This window comes from Zea mays, chromosome 9 (genome assembly GCF_902167145.1).
Source record: "Zea mays cultivar B73 chromosome 9, Zm-B73-REFERENCE-NAM-5.0, whole genome shotgun sequence".
Lineage (NCBI taxonomy): Eukaryota > Viridiplantae > Streptophyta > Magnoliopsida > Poales > Poaceae > Zea > Zea mays.
Window position 1 is genome coordinate 12,909,382 of NC_050104.1, and position 16,045 is coordinate 12,925,426.

Here is a 16,045-nt window from a genome sequence, read left to right on the forward strand (position 1 = left end):
TGTGACCAACGTGTTAAAGAGAAAGCTAGAACCTGAGCTTTCATTCCTGCACCTTGACGTTTTACTTATATCTATACAGGTTCTTTCCACCTCGTTTTCTCAGTGCTGCTCCTCCAATCCATGTTGTCTCGAGGGCAGCTAGTTGAATCTCTTCTTCTGTATGCTATGAAAATGGATGTGAACTTCTGCTCCTTTTGTAAAAATAAAAGGGTGCACCAAGTCACCAACTAATTACAATCCGTACGTTGTATAACACCTCCATTAGTGTTTGTGTTCTTAAAACCATAGCTTAAGCTGTGTATTTGACATGCTAATCGCTTCTTGCATGTACACATGATGCTATTTTTTCTATATATACCGACAACACTAGAAGTGGTAATTTGAAATTGTTTTTATACCGACAAAATTATTTTAGCTCACAAATATGGCCCTCTTATCTTTTATGTTGTGGGGAAATGTGTTTTGGCATGATTTCTACATTACTTACATAAAGACAAATAATATGACAATATTCAACCCATCTAAGGATCCTCTAATAACAAGGTTTCCTTACATAGACCATGAAGCAACCATGTAATTTGTATTGGAGAGCAGTTGGCAATATTTAGAGAAATAAATACATAATGTGTTGGACATAGCTAGTTAAATGGTTAGGATGACATTTCACTATTAAAACCAACAACCAGTGCCATCTTTTGCATAGATCAAACAACCACGTCAGTTTGTTTAAGCAAACTGTTAACTACTATGAATCTACATGTGAGGTTCCCCAACTATATAGTTTTGTGGACCGGGGACATGCTCGGTTGGGCGAACCATCGTGCTAACGTTGATGTCGGAGGAATTCACCAGAGCTTAGCTGACAGAAGAGATAAAATACAATCCCAGTCAAGCACGCGAGTCAACTCGTCATAGAATATTTTGCTGCCAGTGAGGCCATCTTGAGGAGCGACTGGCACACTGAGGCTACTGGCACCTCCGGTACGACGCTGCTAGTAAAACTTATTTCACCCTCCTATAGGAAAGGGAAGAGACAACATTCTTTCGTATAAGCAGACATAGAGCAACATTCTTTCGCATAAAGTTCTGAACCGATGGCTATAAACTATTCTAAAAATTGACTTGCTAATTTGCATATGGATATATAATTCATTATGATGTGAAAACAATTTGCAAGTATGTGTGATATGTTGTTTTACTAAACGACTTGACCAATCTATATTTTCGGTACAAAACGACTAAAAATTAGTTATCATAGTTATAATTGATATTAAACGCAAAGAAAATTATACAGAGCATCGAGGTAGCAAACTCACGTAAAAAGTAACATGGTTGGTCGGAACATGTTTTAATTTGTTCCCTATTTTTTTTTATAAAAGTCTATATTATACTTGAGTATAAAATATAAAAAAGAAAAAAATGTGTGTCATGTTGGCTAGATAGATGTGAGTTTAAAGCAAATAACCATGGTTCAAATGTCATTCACATTTACATACTTGCACGGCTGCGCACATGCAAGCTTTGCATCGAGCGGAGGTGTTTGCATACATGGTTGTATGCGCCAGTTTAGTTGCATACTTGCATGCGTGATGCGTGTGCGGGTTTAGGGGTTGCATACAGACCGAGGCCGGTTGCATGCGTGGCCACACACGGGGACGCCGCGCAGAGGATTGCATGTGCGTAGAGGACTGCATGCGCGCAGAGGACGGAGCGGGGGCACGGCTATGGTCTACATTAACTTCTTAATAGATAGTAGAGATTGAGATAAAATTAATTTGTAGATTTTAAATAGTACCAAGAAAATCGGTCAACGCAAAAGTGCATTCATAGTGTGGAATTGGAAATGTGAAATGCTTCATATTGTTGACCGTAAACATTTTGGTAATAGGTCATGGAGTCATGTCATAGCACATATTACGAAGTTCATATATAAACAGACCTCATGATTGTATGTACAACCCCATTTAATACCCTGCCTCTTGAGGGATCTCTAGGAGGTTAAATGGAAAAAATACAAAAGATATAGACTCTTCACGAAGAACCGGTCTCTATACGTCTCTCCATGCATATAGTCTCTTAACTATATTTATAATGTGACTGATTTTAAAGACACTCCATTGTATCATGGTATTTCTTAGGTGTCACTTGTATTTAGAAAACCGATCAAGAGGCTCTACGTTGTACATGTACTAACTCATAATCACGTACAAACAGGTAATGAACCAATCATGCATCTTTCTTGATGGTTGCATGTTCGATGCAAGAAATGGTCTTGCCATGTCTAATTCCTGAGTGCCACACATTCCAAGTAGTTCATACATTGATCACATGTAGCGACAACGAGGAAAGATAGGGTGGAAGATCGTAGGCAGAATGCATGGTGGGCATACGCTACATATGTTTGATATCTTTGTATACTATATCCACCAATCTATCTACTTGCACCTTCCCATCCAAAGTTTTTACAATATTTTTAGGTCAATGCTCATTTGCCCCGCTTCATAGAAAGCAAAGCTTTTTGCAATAGATCCTGGCAACAGAATGAGAGATGAGTTGAAAGAGTATGCATGCGCAATGAGGGAGAAGCTCTCTGCAGGTAAAGGTGTATAAATAGGAACATGTAATGACCACAAACATTTTGGTACTATGCTATGGAATCATGGTGAAGCACGTGGCAAGAAGTTCATGAGTACTATACAACACCTGACTCGACAGTAACTCACAACTGGCTTCTCGCTGCTGGTCTGTACTCACCTTGATTTGATTCGTCATTTGCATTAGACACCACATCATCAACCGACGGCTTGAGATCGCTAATGTGCAGACCATGCAGTGCGCGCAAGGGTGCTGTGTTGGCGGGCTACTGCGAGCTACTAGGCCCTTCCCTCAATCACCAATCTCCCTACTGCTACTGCCCATTATCTGCTAAGTCTTTTTTCCTACATTTATATCAGTAAACCAATGGTATACAACTATAACAGCAGATACATAAAATTACAGTATGTGATTGTGATTTCGGTAAATGTTTTGGCTACCGTCCATTTTTTTTACATTTCCGTTCATATTTAATCATTTTCGTATATCCATATATCCCGCAACCATTCCCATTACTCGCTGTTCTAGTCCCGCTCTTGTTTTCGGTGAAAAAAATATGGTAACTACAATGGGAGAGGGAGTTTCCCTGTCGTCCCCGTTCATTTTTATTCCTACCCCAGAGCAAATCATCAACAATACATCTTCCAGGAGTAGTACCACACCAATCTCTAACAAGAATACATTATCATCATAGAATGCGAAAGCATCAATGATAATCTAGTTTGAACATTAAATTAAGTCTCCTACGAAGATATAAACAAAGACATATTCAAAGATAACTAACAAACATAAGGTGTTCATTATGATGTTCCAAAAAATACTCTAGCAACCAAATATTTTAAATGTAACAAATGTATTTGTTCGAAGTATATGCCAACAAGTGTGCACTCATTCTACTACTCGCATCCAACAAAGCAACCTTCTCATGTGCCTGAGATGGGGGAACAAGCGTATGAGGTTTATGAAAAACATCAGGAAGCAAACAAACTTAACTGAGTTATTTAAATCATGTTTTAATTAAGCAACAACTTTTTATAACATGCTAACTTAGACATAAATTACTTTATAAAGAAACTTCACAAGTATACTTGATAATTTAAGTGTGAATGATGCAATTCAATGGAGGAGTTCACTTCTACCCACACATCTCAAAGACAGGGGTGAGGGATACAACTACATTCCTCATCAATGCCTGATGTTATACCAATATTTACCTGACGAGGGAATGACCCCCAGACCTGGGACCCACCGGTTAGTGAGCGCACTAGGGAAAGAGCCCCTGATCGCTAGGACCCGTTAGTCAGTCGGAAGAGGAAGATGCGCCAAACCTGGAAGGACACGTCCCCCGGGTGAACCGTACGACACCGAGCCTGGGGTCGGGCGTGACAGAGCCTGACAAGGGAGGAAGGGCGTGTCGGAAGGGAACCACTCGAATGGATCCCGCGTCCGGCCCCGGCTGGCCCGCTATAAATGATTGGCTGCATTAACTACGCCTAGCCCAGAGCCACAACATGGGTGCCGGTCCGCTTCCCACTCATAACCTACGGACCCCTCGGACTACGGCACATTAATGACCCACACATCCTCAGACTACAGTGCACTTATGGCCTATCGGACTAGGCCAGAGCGCGGAGACCTTCCGCAGGCCACTACACGACGAACTACACCGAGCCCCAGGCTACGGAAGCCACGGGTCAGCGTAGCCGGAATGATGGGGCGGCCCCCATGATAAATACGCGGCAACCAGGCAGCCCCTGGCCCCACGAGTACACATAGACTCACACTAGGTGAACACTGGGTTTACCTTGCCTTACGGCTCCTTCCCAGTGAAGCCACCGCTGGCCGACCCAGTCCTGGCCTATAAAAGAGGGAGGCTGGCCCAATGCGTCAAGGGGGATCGACGACAGATCAACAGACGAAGACGAGCCCGCAAGGACGAACAGGAGGAAGAGCGCCGACGAGGATCAGGAGGTCAGAGCCTCGCCAAGCCAAGACTTAGCTAGGATTCCACCTCTCAGCTTCTAAGCTCCACTTCCACCCTGATAAGAGATCTGGGAGCCTCTCCTCCCTCTCTCAAGTGCTTGTAACCCCTACTACGAGTTTGATCGTCAATAGTGTCGATAGCGCAAGCCACCGATGACTAGATGTAGGGACATTCTGTCCAAACCAGTATAAATGTTGCGCTCTCCGTGCACACCCTTCGGAGCCCGAAATGCGCAGTGTCGGTAGTGCAAGCCACCGATGACTGGATGTAGGGACATTATGTCCAAACCAGTATAAATGTTGTGCCCTCCGCGCACACCCCCTGGAGCCCGGAACGCGCATAATAAATTTACTTGTTAAAGGGAGATACGAAACACCGACATTACCACGCCAATTCCATTATGGTTTCTTCGAATGCATATCAACGGGAATAGTGCAAATGCACATGTTGCAATATATGCAAGTCATTTACTTCATAGTTCAACAATATTACCACAATATATGGAACCATATACGTCAAAGTGAAGCAAACAACTTTGAATATCAAATTATATGGTTAGTGTAAGATACTAAAGATTTAAACAACAAAGCCAAAGCATGTGGACTACAACATCATGTTTACTTGTCTTCACCAAAGATCAAAAGTGAGAGCTAAGCACGATCCAACGATACACCATCTAATCATAAAAAACCTCGATGTCACCATACAAGCAAAAAACAACAAATTACACACTATAATGTCCTAAACCCCGCCTTTCAAGAATATATTGTTTTGCACTATTCGTGATAGCAACACGATTCATTGTCTTTTTCATAAATATTAAATCAAATATTCAAAAAAATTCCAAAATATACCGGATATAGAGAACTCCATTATTTACAACTTTTGTATTAAAATATTCGACATATGACATCTCCAAGATAACATAAACATACACTTAACTTAATTAAACATTTTTACGGTCAAAACAAGACAACAATCTTAAAAACATCATAAATGGATGTATACTCATCCAACAAATGTCTTCTCAAACAACAACGTGGTATGCCATGACGAATTTGAACTGGGTATTGACCCTCACACCCGAATGGCCAAATGGACCACAATGGTCTCTAATGTCCCGATGGCCTCAACAACTCGGCCCTAGACGTTCCTATAGCTTTGACGCCCAGAGGCATCTGAATGACACGAGAGTCCGGAAAGCCCCGAATGACATGACGATCCTCGAAGGACCATGTGCCCTCCAATGACCTAGAGGGACCCAGACGGTCTGATAGCCCCCGAAAGACCTCGATGGCCCTTTGAGCATTTAATATGTGTTAGAAGTTATTAAATTTAATTAAATAAAATATATTTATGTCTATAATAAATCTAAATATAAGTGCAGCATGATGCTCATTTCATTGATATAAAAGGAATTAGAAGATAGCTTCAGTCGATCAGTGGCTGCATAATTGGTAATCCTAGCTATCACCTCTTTCATCAATTTACAAGACCCATAAACACCATGATGGGTTGAAGGGGAACTCAATTTAGCAGTACCCATGTCCGTCTCTGAGTTTTTTGGATCCAGATGCAAAACAAAAAACCCTATAAACTATACTATATAGAGATAAAAAAATAATCTAAAATAGATCATTCCATATTTGCTCTATTATCATATCTTTTCCTCTCATATTATCTATTTTAAGGCCAAAACTCTTTAGTTCAACTTACAAACCATTAAATAATCCTGACCATGTTGTATCATCTATATTCAGAAAACTAAAAATGAGGGTCAAAAAAATTGAGGGCCCTGTGTGGTCGGTGCATTTGTGTTGGGTACTAGACCAGCTAGTGCCATGTAGCCAATGGAAGCACTGCTCCACGATAAAGGATCAGTAAACGGAGATGGCGAGTCATTAAGACTTTCTATTGAGAGCATCTCTAGTAAGTTGCCTCAATACAGTGCTCCAAAAATAAAAAAATAACTACATTATTTAAAGTGTTTAAGACACTAAAAACAAATTGAGCTCTAACAGTTAAGCCTAAATCATGTATTTTAGGAATAAATTATATTACTGAAAAAATAAAAATGTTGAGAATGATGTAGAAAATAAGGATATGGCACTAATCCGGGATATACTATATATGAATCGCTGCATGGTTTATCCTATTTTTTGATAAAAATTGTAGAACAAGATGTTGTTGGAGCTGTTTTTATATGTTGAACACTATATTTTAAGATATAGCATTGATTTAAGGCATAGTTAGAAATGCTTTAAAGTCCTTTCTCTCTCTTTTAGTGATAGTCAAGTGAGAAACCTTGAAGGAGCATAATGCCTCAATTTTTCATAAATAACTCTATCAATTCTCTAGCTGCTAGCCAAAGTCAGATAAGAAGCTCGCACCTGGTACATTGCAGGGGCAAAGCACCTTGGAATGCGAGATTTTCGACTTTTGTCGTCTCCTTGTGGTGCAAGGTGTGGCTACTGTTATGCTCTATTCTATTGTTGTTAATTTTGTTTTTACCTAGGTCTCTTTACTTTCTCTATTTTTTTAATATATGAAAACGACGAATCGTGCAAATTTAGCTTGAAGGTCTCTGTCGTCGATGACATACACACAATCGAGATGGTGAGTAATTAATTCAGCATACTAAAATCTATCGCTCATGCACTCTCTCCTAGCTATCCTCATGGGCCATGTGGTTGTGAAATTGAAAACCTAGTGTATGTCAACAGCAATTGAGATGCTATCAGGGCCTCTGATTTTGTTAATGCTGAATTGGATCACGACTAGGGCTAGATTGTTTGGATCATCACGAACCAAATAACAACTAGAACATCACAATTACATAGTAAAGAATGGTGAGGTTTACGAGCAAACCATCAAATGATAACCAATCGCGCTTACTTGACGTCGACTAGTTTCCAGACAAACTATCAAAGTAATCATCAAGGCTCTAGCTTGGAAGAGATCTCGTCGGAACAAAGACGACACTGGGTTGCTCTAGGTCGACCCGCAGACCTAGAGTGTCATATTTGGTCATCGGATCAAACGATAAACAAGAACATGAGGGTTAGAGAGGTAATAGATTGCTTTTTGTTCGATTAGATGTTGTATATATCTTAATCGGTCATTATTTTGTCATATATACATGGAGGAAATAGTTTTATTCCAGTAGAAGTTGTGACATTTCAAGCACGAATAGAGAAGTTAATGTAACATATTGGCAACCAGAATGGATCTTGTAGAACAGAAGTGAACATAGTGTCCTTTATAGACCTTGCAGCACAAACCAATTGTTTCTCTCTTCTGTTTTCCTGCTCGCCTCTTCCAATCTTTCGTTTGTCTCACAAAGCAATTCTTTTTCTCATTTCTCCACAGACTTTCTGACCGTCCACGTGCTAATCCCTCGATTTCTCTCAACAAAGTTCTAGACACTTGTAGCTGGTGCCCCTCGGTCGGTTGTGCAAGGTTTTTGGCTCGTTATGTCTTGTTCCTGAGTACCACACATTCCAAGCAGTTCATAACTTGTCATGTTGATCACACGGGGGAGGTCATGATGCTTTACTGTGCTAGCTCATACGTGTGTGGATCCACTAGTGTAAAGCTCTAGCGACGACGAGAGGGTGGATATGGGGGTGGAATATCGCAGACAGGAGGATAGTGGGATATTTGTATTAATATTCTATGTGGTGTGGTAAGGATCGCAATCGTAAGTGTATACTGTGAAAGCTTATTTATATTTACACTGAGCTGGACAAGTACTCAAGATTTAAGCTCATGGTCACTTCTACACATTTGATTTTGTGAGACACTGACCTTATATTATGGCTACATTATCGTGACCAGGGCGTGGTGGAGCACTACCATTATTAATGATGGTAATGAAGGCGGGCAAAGCATTCACCTCCATAAAGTCACATTAACACGAGAAATTTGCTATTTTTGTCACTCTCAGTTTTAGCTCTATATTATTATGCTACCCCGAGTCTATGACTGGTAGGATCATCTGTTCCTATGATTTGTGAGTCCAATAGCATAATGACGAAGCCCATAACTGATAATGACAAAATTGTCAATAATTCCATTAACACAGGCCTTTAAACAAAGGTGCGCCGTGCACATTTTGCTCGTCTAGGTAAATCTATTCTGACCCCTGAGGTTTGATTAGTTGGACCAGTTTCTAATAACATAAATTATGTTCATAGTCAAAATACATACAAATACAATTCGGTAATGAGAATATTCTTTTTATTTTGATATTTACTAGAAAGATTGTACTGTTACTGAAAATAATTTAGAACGGAAAGAAAAATTAACCACACAGAAGAACAGAAAGACAACACATGAAAAAAATAAAAAAGACAAACGAATGAAAACAAGAAAAAAAATATACGGTCAAAATCGTGTGTTTAAATAATAAAAATAATTACATTTAGCTATTGTTTATTAATGGCATTCGGTCGTGTGGACCCTTCGGTTAGGTTTAAACCGTTAGATTTAAAATATGTCAAGGATGGGTATTCTTTTCTTTTGGTTAGATTTAAGGTGTTACATCTTTACAAAATTCAACGGTGGATATGTTTTTATTAATCTCGTAATTTTTAAACCCTCTAAAAGAACGTAAGGGTTTTTTTATTATGTTGTAATAATATAATAGAATATGTGAAACGATCTGTTATCGATCATGAACAACACGGTTCAGAAAAAGACCATGATGTCCCTTGCTAGTCATATGTAAAGCTATCTCTATTAGCTCTCATATCTTATTTCTTATCTTACCTTTTATTTTAAACTCTACTATACAAATAATGTTATTTATGATACAAAATAGTGTTTTGCACGACTATATACACAATCTACTCGACACAGTCTAATGATATAAAGATATGGCGAGGTTTTTGGCTATTTCTCCCAAGGGGTACCTTATTTTTTGTATGCACTTCAAAAAATAAGGTTGGCTAAGATGTTTTTAAGATTCTTTTATATGGGGGTAACGGTGTATCGTAGCAAGGCCTATTTCATAAGTCAAAGTTTTTTAGACTATCTCCAGCAGCTTCCTTATCTCATTCTCTTTCACTCCCCATTTCAAACTCTGCTCTGCAATCAGTGTATTTATAGTGCAAAACAGTGTTTTGGACGACTATATAGACGTCCTTACTGGAGTTGGCCTCAGAGAACCATATTTAAAAGTTCTTTGGCGAGGAAGAAACTTGTGCCTTCCGAACAGGACGTCGTGTGAGTCATTCTAGTTTTTTTGTCAGATTTGACTAAGCACAAATAAAGTGAGTTACTAGTAGAATAACCAAACATGACAATATGTGATGTTTCAAGGATGAACAAAGCTTGGCAACTAGAAGGGATCGAGCATGGCGGAAGCGGACCGGGTGTCCTTTAGTTACCGCCGTTGTAGGAGAAGATTGGACACAAGCAACAACATGCATCCAGTGAAGCACAACTGAGCAGACCCGTCTCCGTTTTCTTGCTCTGCTCCTCCGTATCTCTCACAAACCAACGGTGTGTTGTCTTCCTCTCTTTTCTCTTTTGTCTTCCTGGGCGGCGTCCACATGCCGACTCCAGACATCCACATGCCGAGTCCCCCGTTGCTGTGAAGGAAGAGCACCTGATGTTCGCGGCTGGTGCCCCACGATCGATAGAGTGAGGTTTTTGTCTCGCCATGTCTTATTCCTGAGTGCCGCACATTCCGAGCAATTCATAACTTATACGTTGATCACACACGGGAGAGGCCATGATGCTTTATCGTGCTAGCTCGATCGTGTGTTGATGCACCAGTAGAAAGGGGGGGGGGGGGAGATCGCAGACAGGATGGTGGGGTAGTATGTCAATAAGTATGCTATCTACATGCACCTGCCCATGGGTTGCAATAGATCTTTGCAACGAGAGAGACAGGGAGAGGTGAGCGATTGGGCGTGAGGGACAAGGTTGCTGGAGCCAAAGGTGTATAAATAGGAACAACAAGTCCATAAACAGACCGACATGATGAATTAATCGGCAGCGACGTAACTCACAGCAGGATTCTCGTAACGCACCCTGATTCATCATTCATCACATTACAGTCACCTGTAGCCTCTTATCTTTTGCTGTTAGCGGTGTTCTGGCTACATATTATTAGTCGCATGTGGCCCGCAATGACCACGCAGTACCGTTTGATCGAGTTCCTTCGTTTCTTGCTCAGAATGGAGAACACATGGACGTTGAAGGACTAGAGCATGTGCATGCGCTGGTGTGCAGCGAGAAACGCTTCGTGAACCACGCTCAAGAATTGGATTCTCATATATGTACTTTTAATTTAGATACGTGCGTAGGATTAGAACTGAGCCTTGTGGATAATAAAAATGATACAACACTGAACAACCGGTTTGCATAATATACAACATGTAATGATTGAAACATATTGTAGACAGTGTGTTAAATATTGATAACGTAATGAGTAACTGATAACCTTAAATCATGTTTGTTTAAGTACAATCGTAATTGATATCACACTATAAATGGATATCACTTTATTTAAATTTGTTACCGCCGGTATTCGAGTGTGAATCGTTACCATTACTATTTACATTATATTTCGCGAACCAAACGGCACCTAAGCAGCAGCAGAGCACGCACGCTTGGTGATTTGTATGTGTTTGGAGATTGTTAGATTGTGGGTCAACAACCTAACGTAGACTGAGTGGAAACAAAAATTCAGAGAAGCAACAAGACAGAACGGTAGTAGTTACGAATTCGTTACTTCATATATTCGTTAATACAACAATAGATAGGGTGAGTCATTAGCATATGGATGTAACTGAACAGGATAAACTGCGATGTTTCAAGCACGGCAATAGGAATTGATACAAACAGCTTGCCAACTGGAAGAGACCGAGCATGACAGAAGCAAACATGGCGTCCTTGAAAGACAGACGTTGCAGCACAAGAAAATCAGACACAGACAAAGACAACAGCCACCTGTTAGACTAGCTCCAACAAGGAGCTCTAAAGGGTCCTGTACCCTAAATTTAGAACCTTAGACTGTCTCCAGCAGCGTCCCCTAAATTCCATCCCCTAAAGGAATATTCTCTGTCCTTTACAGCACACTCTAAAAGATTATGTCCTCTATATATTCTCAGTCTCCAGCAACGTCCCCTAAATTCGGTCCCCTAAAGCTATAGTGTTAACAGATTCCCTTTTTTCATTTCTTTTTCAGTTTTCTTTATTTTCTTCCCAATTCACGCTATACAAATGATGCGCAAAAAATGTATTTATTAATTTTCGAATTAATAATTTCGAATTGTCTAAATTAATTATCATTGCCTGTTATTTTGTGTGTAATTGTTCTCGATAGAACGTCGCATAGAAGCAGGTCAAGCTAGCTTTGCAGAGGATGCAAGATACTAAGAGAGCGTCATTGGAAAAGGGCGTGTTTCATTTCAAGAAAATATTATGAGAAGTTTATCATGGAAGAGTGAGGTCTTGAGAATCTGCACAGATGTTCAAGCAGTGGCTGCAAGATCCCCAACTGTATGTGATCAAGTGGTCCTGTCTGTCAAACACAATTGACAATTGTATAGCTGACACGCATTAATCTTCAAGAAGTATTAAAATGCCTCTATCGAAAACATAATTGGGCAAGAAGTCCTTGAGGCCTGTATCCCCTAAATGTCTCCTAATAGTTCGCTCATAAGGTTTAAGCATGATATAAAAATGAGAATAAGCAATTAGAAAAATATTAAGAGAAGATAGGCACTGGATCAGGTGTCTATGAAGTACAAACGAATGTTCATACAAAGATACAATAGACACCGACAATTTTTATCATCATCCAGATACACACCTCCACATCATGCAAAAGAATCAAACCAGCTTATGTGCCAAGTGCTATTATTTTACCATCAGGGCTCCAACAAATTGATGTGATGCACTTCCCTGAACAATTATAAATACTTTAGTTCTCAATTTCTCACTATTTTTTATAAGTTCAAAGCAGACATGATCTTATAAATCACTATAACTAAAAGGTATAACTGAAGGGCACACTGGAATTGACAGATTGTACATATTGATTGTAATGACAAGGAATATTCAAAGTGGGCAAAAACAACAGGCAACTGAGGGTAATGGAGTAGGGGTGTATCAACCTAGAGAGATTGTCCAAAGCCTTTGCCAATTGAAGCGATGGAGGAGAACCTTGGAGTCATCAGTAACCATAGCAAGCAGATCCTTCTCTGGATTCCATTCTGCCATTTTTATCTACAAGTATGAAACACAGGCACGTCAGTACCCGATGCCCCATTTAGCATACATAGGAAATTGAATCTCACTGTGCTCAATCGATTCTGAATTACAGAAAAGATATAAAGCGACAAAAGGTGAAATTCAGTATCAGCAACCGTATGATATATGTGCTTGCTATTAACTCTCTATTACTTAAAGATTGTTTGGTAGCGAATTGTAAACATGATACAAGGTGAATGAGACTGATTAAGCATGAACAAGAGGCAAACGGTGTAATTACTAATGTGCATTTGCAAAACAAAAAATAGCATTCAAAGCTGAAATCAGTGCTCTATATCAGTGTCTGCCGGCGAAGGCAAATCATTAGACTAGATTACTAGACAAAAGTAGTTTTTGGCTACACCAATTCACAAATCATTAAGTGATAACACTATGAATGTTTCAAAATGACATGCATACTGAAAACCTTTTGGCTGCACCGATTCACCAATAAAATCAAATCTACAATAAGAAAATTTATATATTAGATAACAACAATATAAGAAAAGTGTATTGATAAAAGTAGCATAGTGAATATACAGCTAAGTTGTAATATGTGGGAACAAATTTTTCCCCTAAACAATAAAGTACTTTACACATCATATATGTGATCGAAAGATAAAATGATTTTTTGTAAGCTTTTTCACAAGTGGCTAGATGTAACGAATTGATTGCTGATCTAAAAAATGAGAGGCATCCTGTTAGCTTGTGCCTTATCCATCCAATTCCAATCTCGAGTTTCTGGTGGTTGGTAGGTTAACGAACAATGTGCGGGTGCGGCCATGACCCATGGCCAGATTCGAAGGACCGCGACAGCCACGCTATACCCCTTCTCTCCCCGTCCCTCACCACTGTCGTATTCCCTTGGTTCTTGTGTCGATGAACTGAGTTTGAGAAGAGAAGGTCGAGGCAGGGAGCTTACCAGTGACCGGCGGGGCAGCAGCAGCACGAACGCAAGATCAATCTCTGGGTGACCGTCCGCATTCTGCAGGTCCGATTCACTCAGATATTTTTGTCCCGACTTTTGAGCGCCTTCTTTCCTGACTCCCTCTCTGATCCTGTGTAGATCGTAAAATTTGAGATGGGGCAATGGCCTAGCTTGCCCATCCGTGAACCAGCCGTTGCCCTGGACAGCGTGAACCCAAGCGGCCGCACATTATTTTGCAGCCTCAACACATGTTGGTTAAGAATCAGCACAGCACGAACTTGCACAACAGGGTTTGCCTACGCAGAAGGGAGAGGCAGGGGAGGAGAGCGCAGACTAGACCTGGAACGGGATGGGCTTGTCGAACTGGAGCTGGAACGGCGTGGCCGCCGCCGTGGCCATGGACGCCTCTTCGATCTGCTCCTCCACGATGCTCCGCGTCCGGCGATGGCCATGGACGCCTCTTCGATCTGCTCCTCCGCCATGCTCCGCGTCCGCTCTCGCAAGCCCTCTTGTCTCCCACCTGCCTCGATGCCGGCGACGAAGCACGCCGGATTGAGGGCTCGGCCCCGGGAGATGTAGTCGCCAGCGCGCGGTAGGAGGAGGCGGAAGTTTCCTCGCGGCGGCTGGTGGATCCGTCGCGCGGATAGCGCACGGTGGGCGGCCTCCACAGTTAGGGTCTCTGGCACATCCTCTATAATTTAGGGGACGCTTTAGAGGACCTTGTTGGAGACGTAGGGGACCTGACAGTCCCTCACATTTAGCGGACATGAGCCTTTAGCGGCTCTTGTTGGAGGCAGCCTTAGGCTGTCTCCAGCAACGTCCTCTATATTCATCCTCTATATCCGTCCTTTACAGTCTCCTCTAAAAGATTCCACCCTCTATATCTCCTTCCTCTCCGACAACGTCCTCTATACTCAAATATCTATATTAGAAATATTTTTTATTTTTATTTTTTGTACATACGTATTTGTCATACTCTCAAATGTATTGTACATATTTTAGTTTTGCTAAACCGGTTATTTAAAGTATTCAAATGGATAGAAGATCGTTTAGAGGAACTCTATATATAGAGAATCCAGCAGCGTTCTCTAAATTTAGAGAACCGTTTAGAGGACGCTGCCGGAGGGCGTAGAGGACCATTCGATCCTCTATATTTAGGGTACAGAACCCTTTAGGGTCCCTTGTTGGAGCTAGTCTTATAGCAGCGTCCTCTAAACGGTGCTCTAAATTTAGAGGACGCTGCTGGATTCTTTATATAGAGAGTTTTTTCTAAACGGTTCTCTATCTATTTGAATACTTTAAACAACCGGTTTAGTAAAACTAAAATATGTACAATACATTTGAGAGTATGACAAATACGTATGTACAAAAATTAAAAATTAAAAATATCTTTAATATATGTATTTACATATAGAGGACGTGATTTAGAGGACGTTATTGTAGAAGAAGTAGATATATGAGATAGAATTTTTTAGAGAAGACCGTAAATGACGGATATAGAGGATGTTGCTGGAGATAGTCTTACCCGTTGCTATGAAGGAAGCAATAGACCTTAGGGCTAGTTTAGAAGTTACAATATCGGAGAGGATTGGATGGGTTAAAATCATCTTCTCATTCAATTTTAATAAGAAGAAGATTTTAGCCTCTCTAATTCCCTCTGATATTTTAGCTCCAAAATTAGTCCTTAAGGATTGGCGTGCCACAGCTGGGTGTGTAAAGTTCTTGGTTCACTATGTGTTGAGTGCCACACATTCCAAAGAGTTCATGGCTTGCTATGCTGATCACAAGGAGGCCATATGGTGCTTTATTATATTCTCGTGTGGTCTGAATCCCAATAGCGGAGAGCTCTAGCGACAACGTAGAGGGCGGATATGCATGGGGTATGGTGGAAGGATCGAATACCGGATGGTGGGAATATATGTCAATATGCTAGTACATCTCTACATGCACCTGCCTATACGTGGCCCAACCGAAGCTTTTGCAATAGACAAGGGTGTGTTTGGTTTCAACCCATAACAACTCGTGTTTAGTTTAAAAAGTCTTGCGGGTTAGATTGATTCTGGGTCAAAATACTTATTGAAAAAGTGGGTTCTAGTGATTCCTCAAAAACAACCGAACCATTTCGACTCACTTTCTCTCCACCCTCTCGTCACTTATGCCTTATCCACTTGAGACCAGCACAGGAGCGTGCCGCCACTGCTGGCCTGCTGGGACGAGGGACCCCGCCGGCCTATCCTTCGACGTTAATCCCCTGCCTGCCTCCCGTCATTAGT

At 40.8% G+C, this 16,045-nt stretch overlaps 1 protein-coding gene across 4 annotated transcripts; it reads right to left on the reverse strand.

The window, feature by feature from the left end:
• Positions 1 to 12,243: 12,243 nt before the first annotated feature.
• LOC103637954 (Anaphase-promoting complex subunit 4) lies at positions 12,244 to 14,570 on the reverse strand. Of its 4 annotated transcripts, XR_558491.4 has the most exons (5): positions 14,112 to 14,570; positions 13,767 to 13,970; positions 13,272 to 13,306; positions 12,709 to 12,820; positions 12,244 to 12,496 (listed from the first exon to the last, which is right to left on the reverse strand). XR_558491.4 is itself a non-coding variant. In XM_008660953.4 (4 exons), exons 1-4 carry the CDS (start codon positions 14,538 to 14,540, stop codon positions 12,435 to 12,437), a joined length of 807 nt encoding a protein of 268 aa, XP_008659175.1. In that variant the 5' UTR covers positions 14,541 to 14,567; the 3' UTR covers positions 12,244 to 12,434. The 4 variants fall into 4 exon arrangements, 3 of the variants coding, with proteins under 3 accessions (XP_008659175.1, XP_008659176.1, XP_035818342.1); XM_008660953.4 differs by lacking the exon at positions 13,272 to 13,306 and having other exon boundaries at positions 14,112 to 14,567; XM_008660954.4 differs by lacking the exon at positions 13,272 to 13,306 and having other exon boundaries at positions 12,270 to 12,496; positions 13,767 to 13,902; positions 14,112 to 14,451.
• Between the last annotated feature and the right edge of the window lie 1,475 nt (positions 14,571 to 16,045).

Excerpts from the sequence above, each read along its gene's own strand:
- LOC103637954 (XM_008660953.4), bottom strand. The coding sequence starts at position 14,540 with ATGTCCGCTAAATGTGAGGGACTGTCAGGTCCCCTACGTCTCCAACAA. Across the intron at positions 13,971-14,111 it reads ACAAGCCCATCCCGTTCCAG|GGCAACGGCTGGTTCACGGA; the intron begins GTCTAGTCTGCG and ends CACGCTGTCCAG. Across the intron at positions 12,497-12,708 it reads GCTTTGGACAATCTCTCTAG|GGAAGTGCATCACATCAATT; the intron begins GTTGATACACCC and ends ATAATTGTTCAG.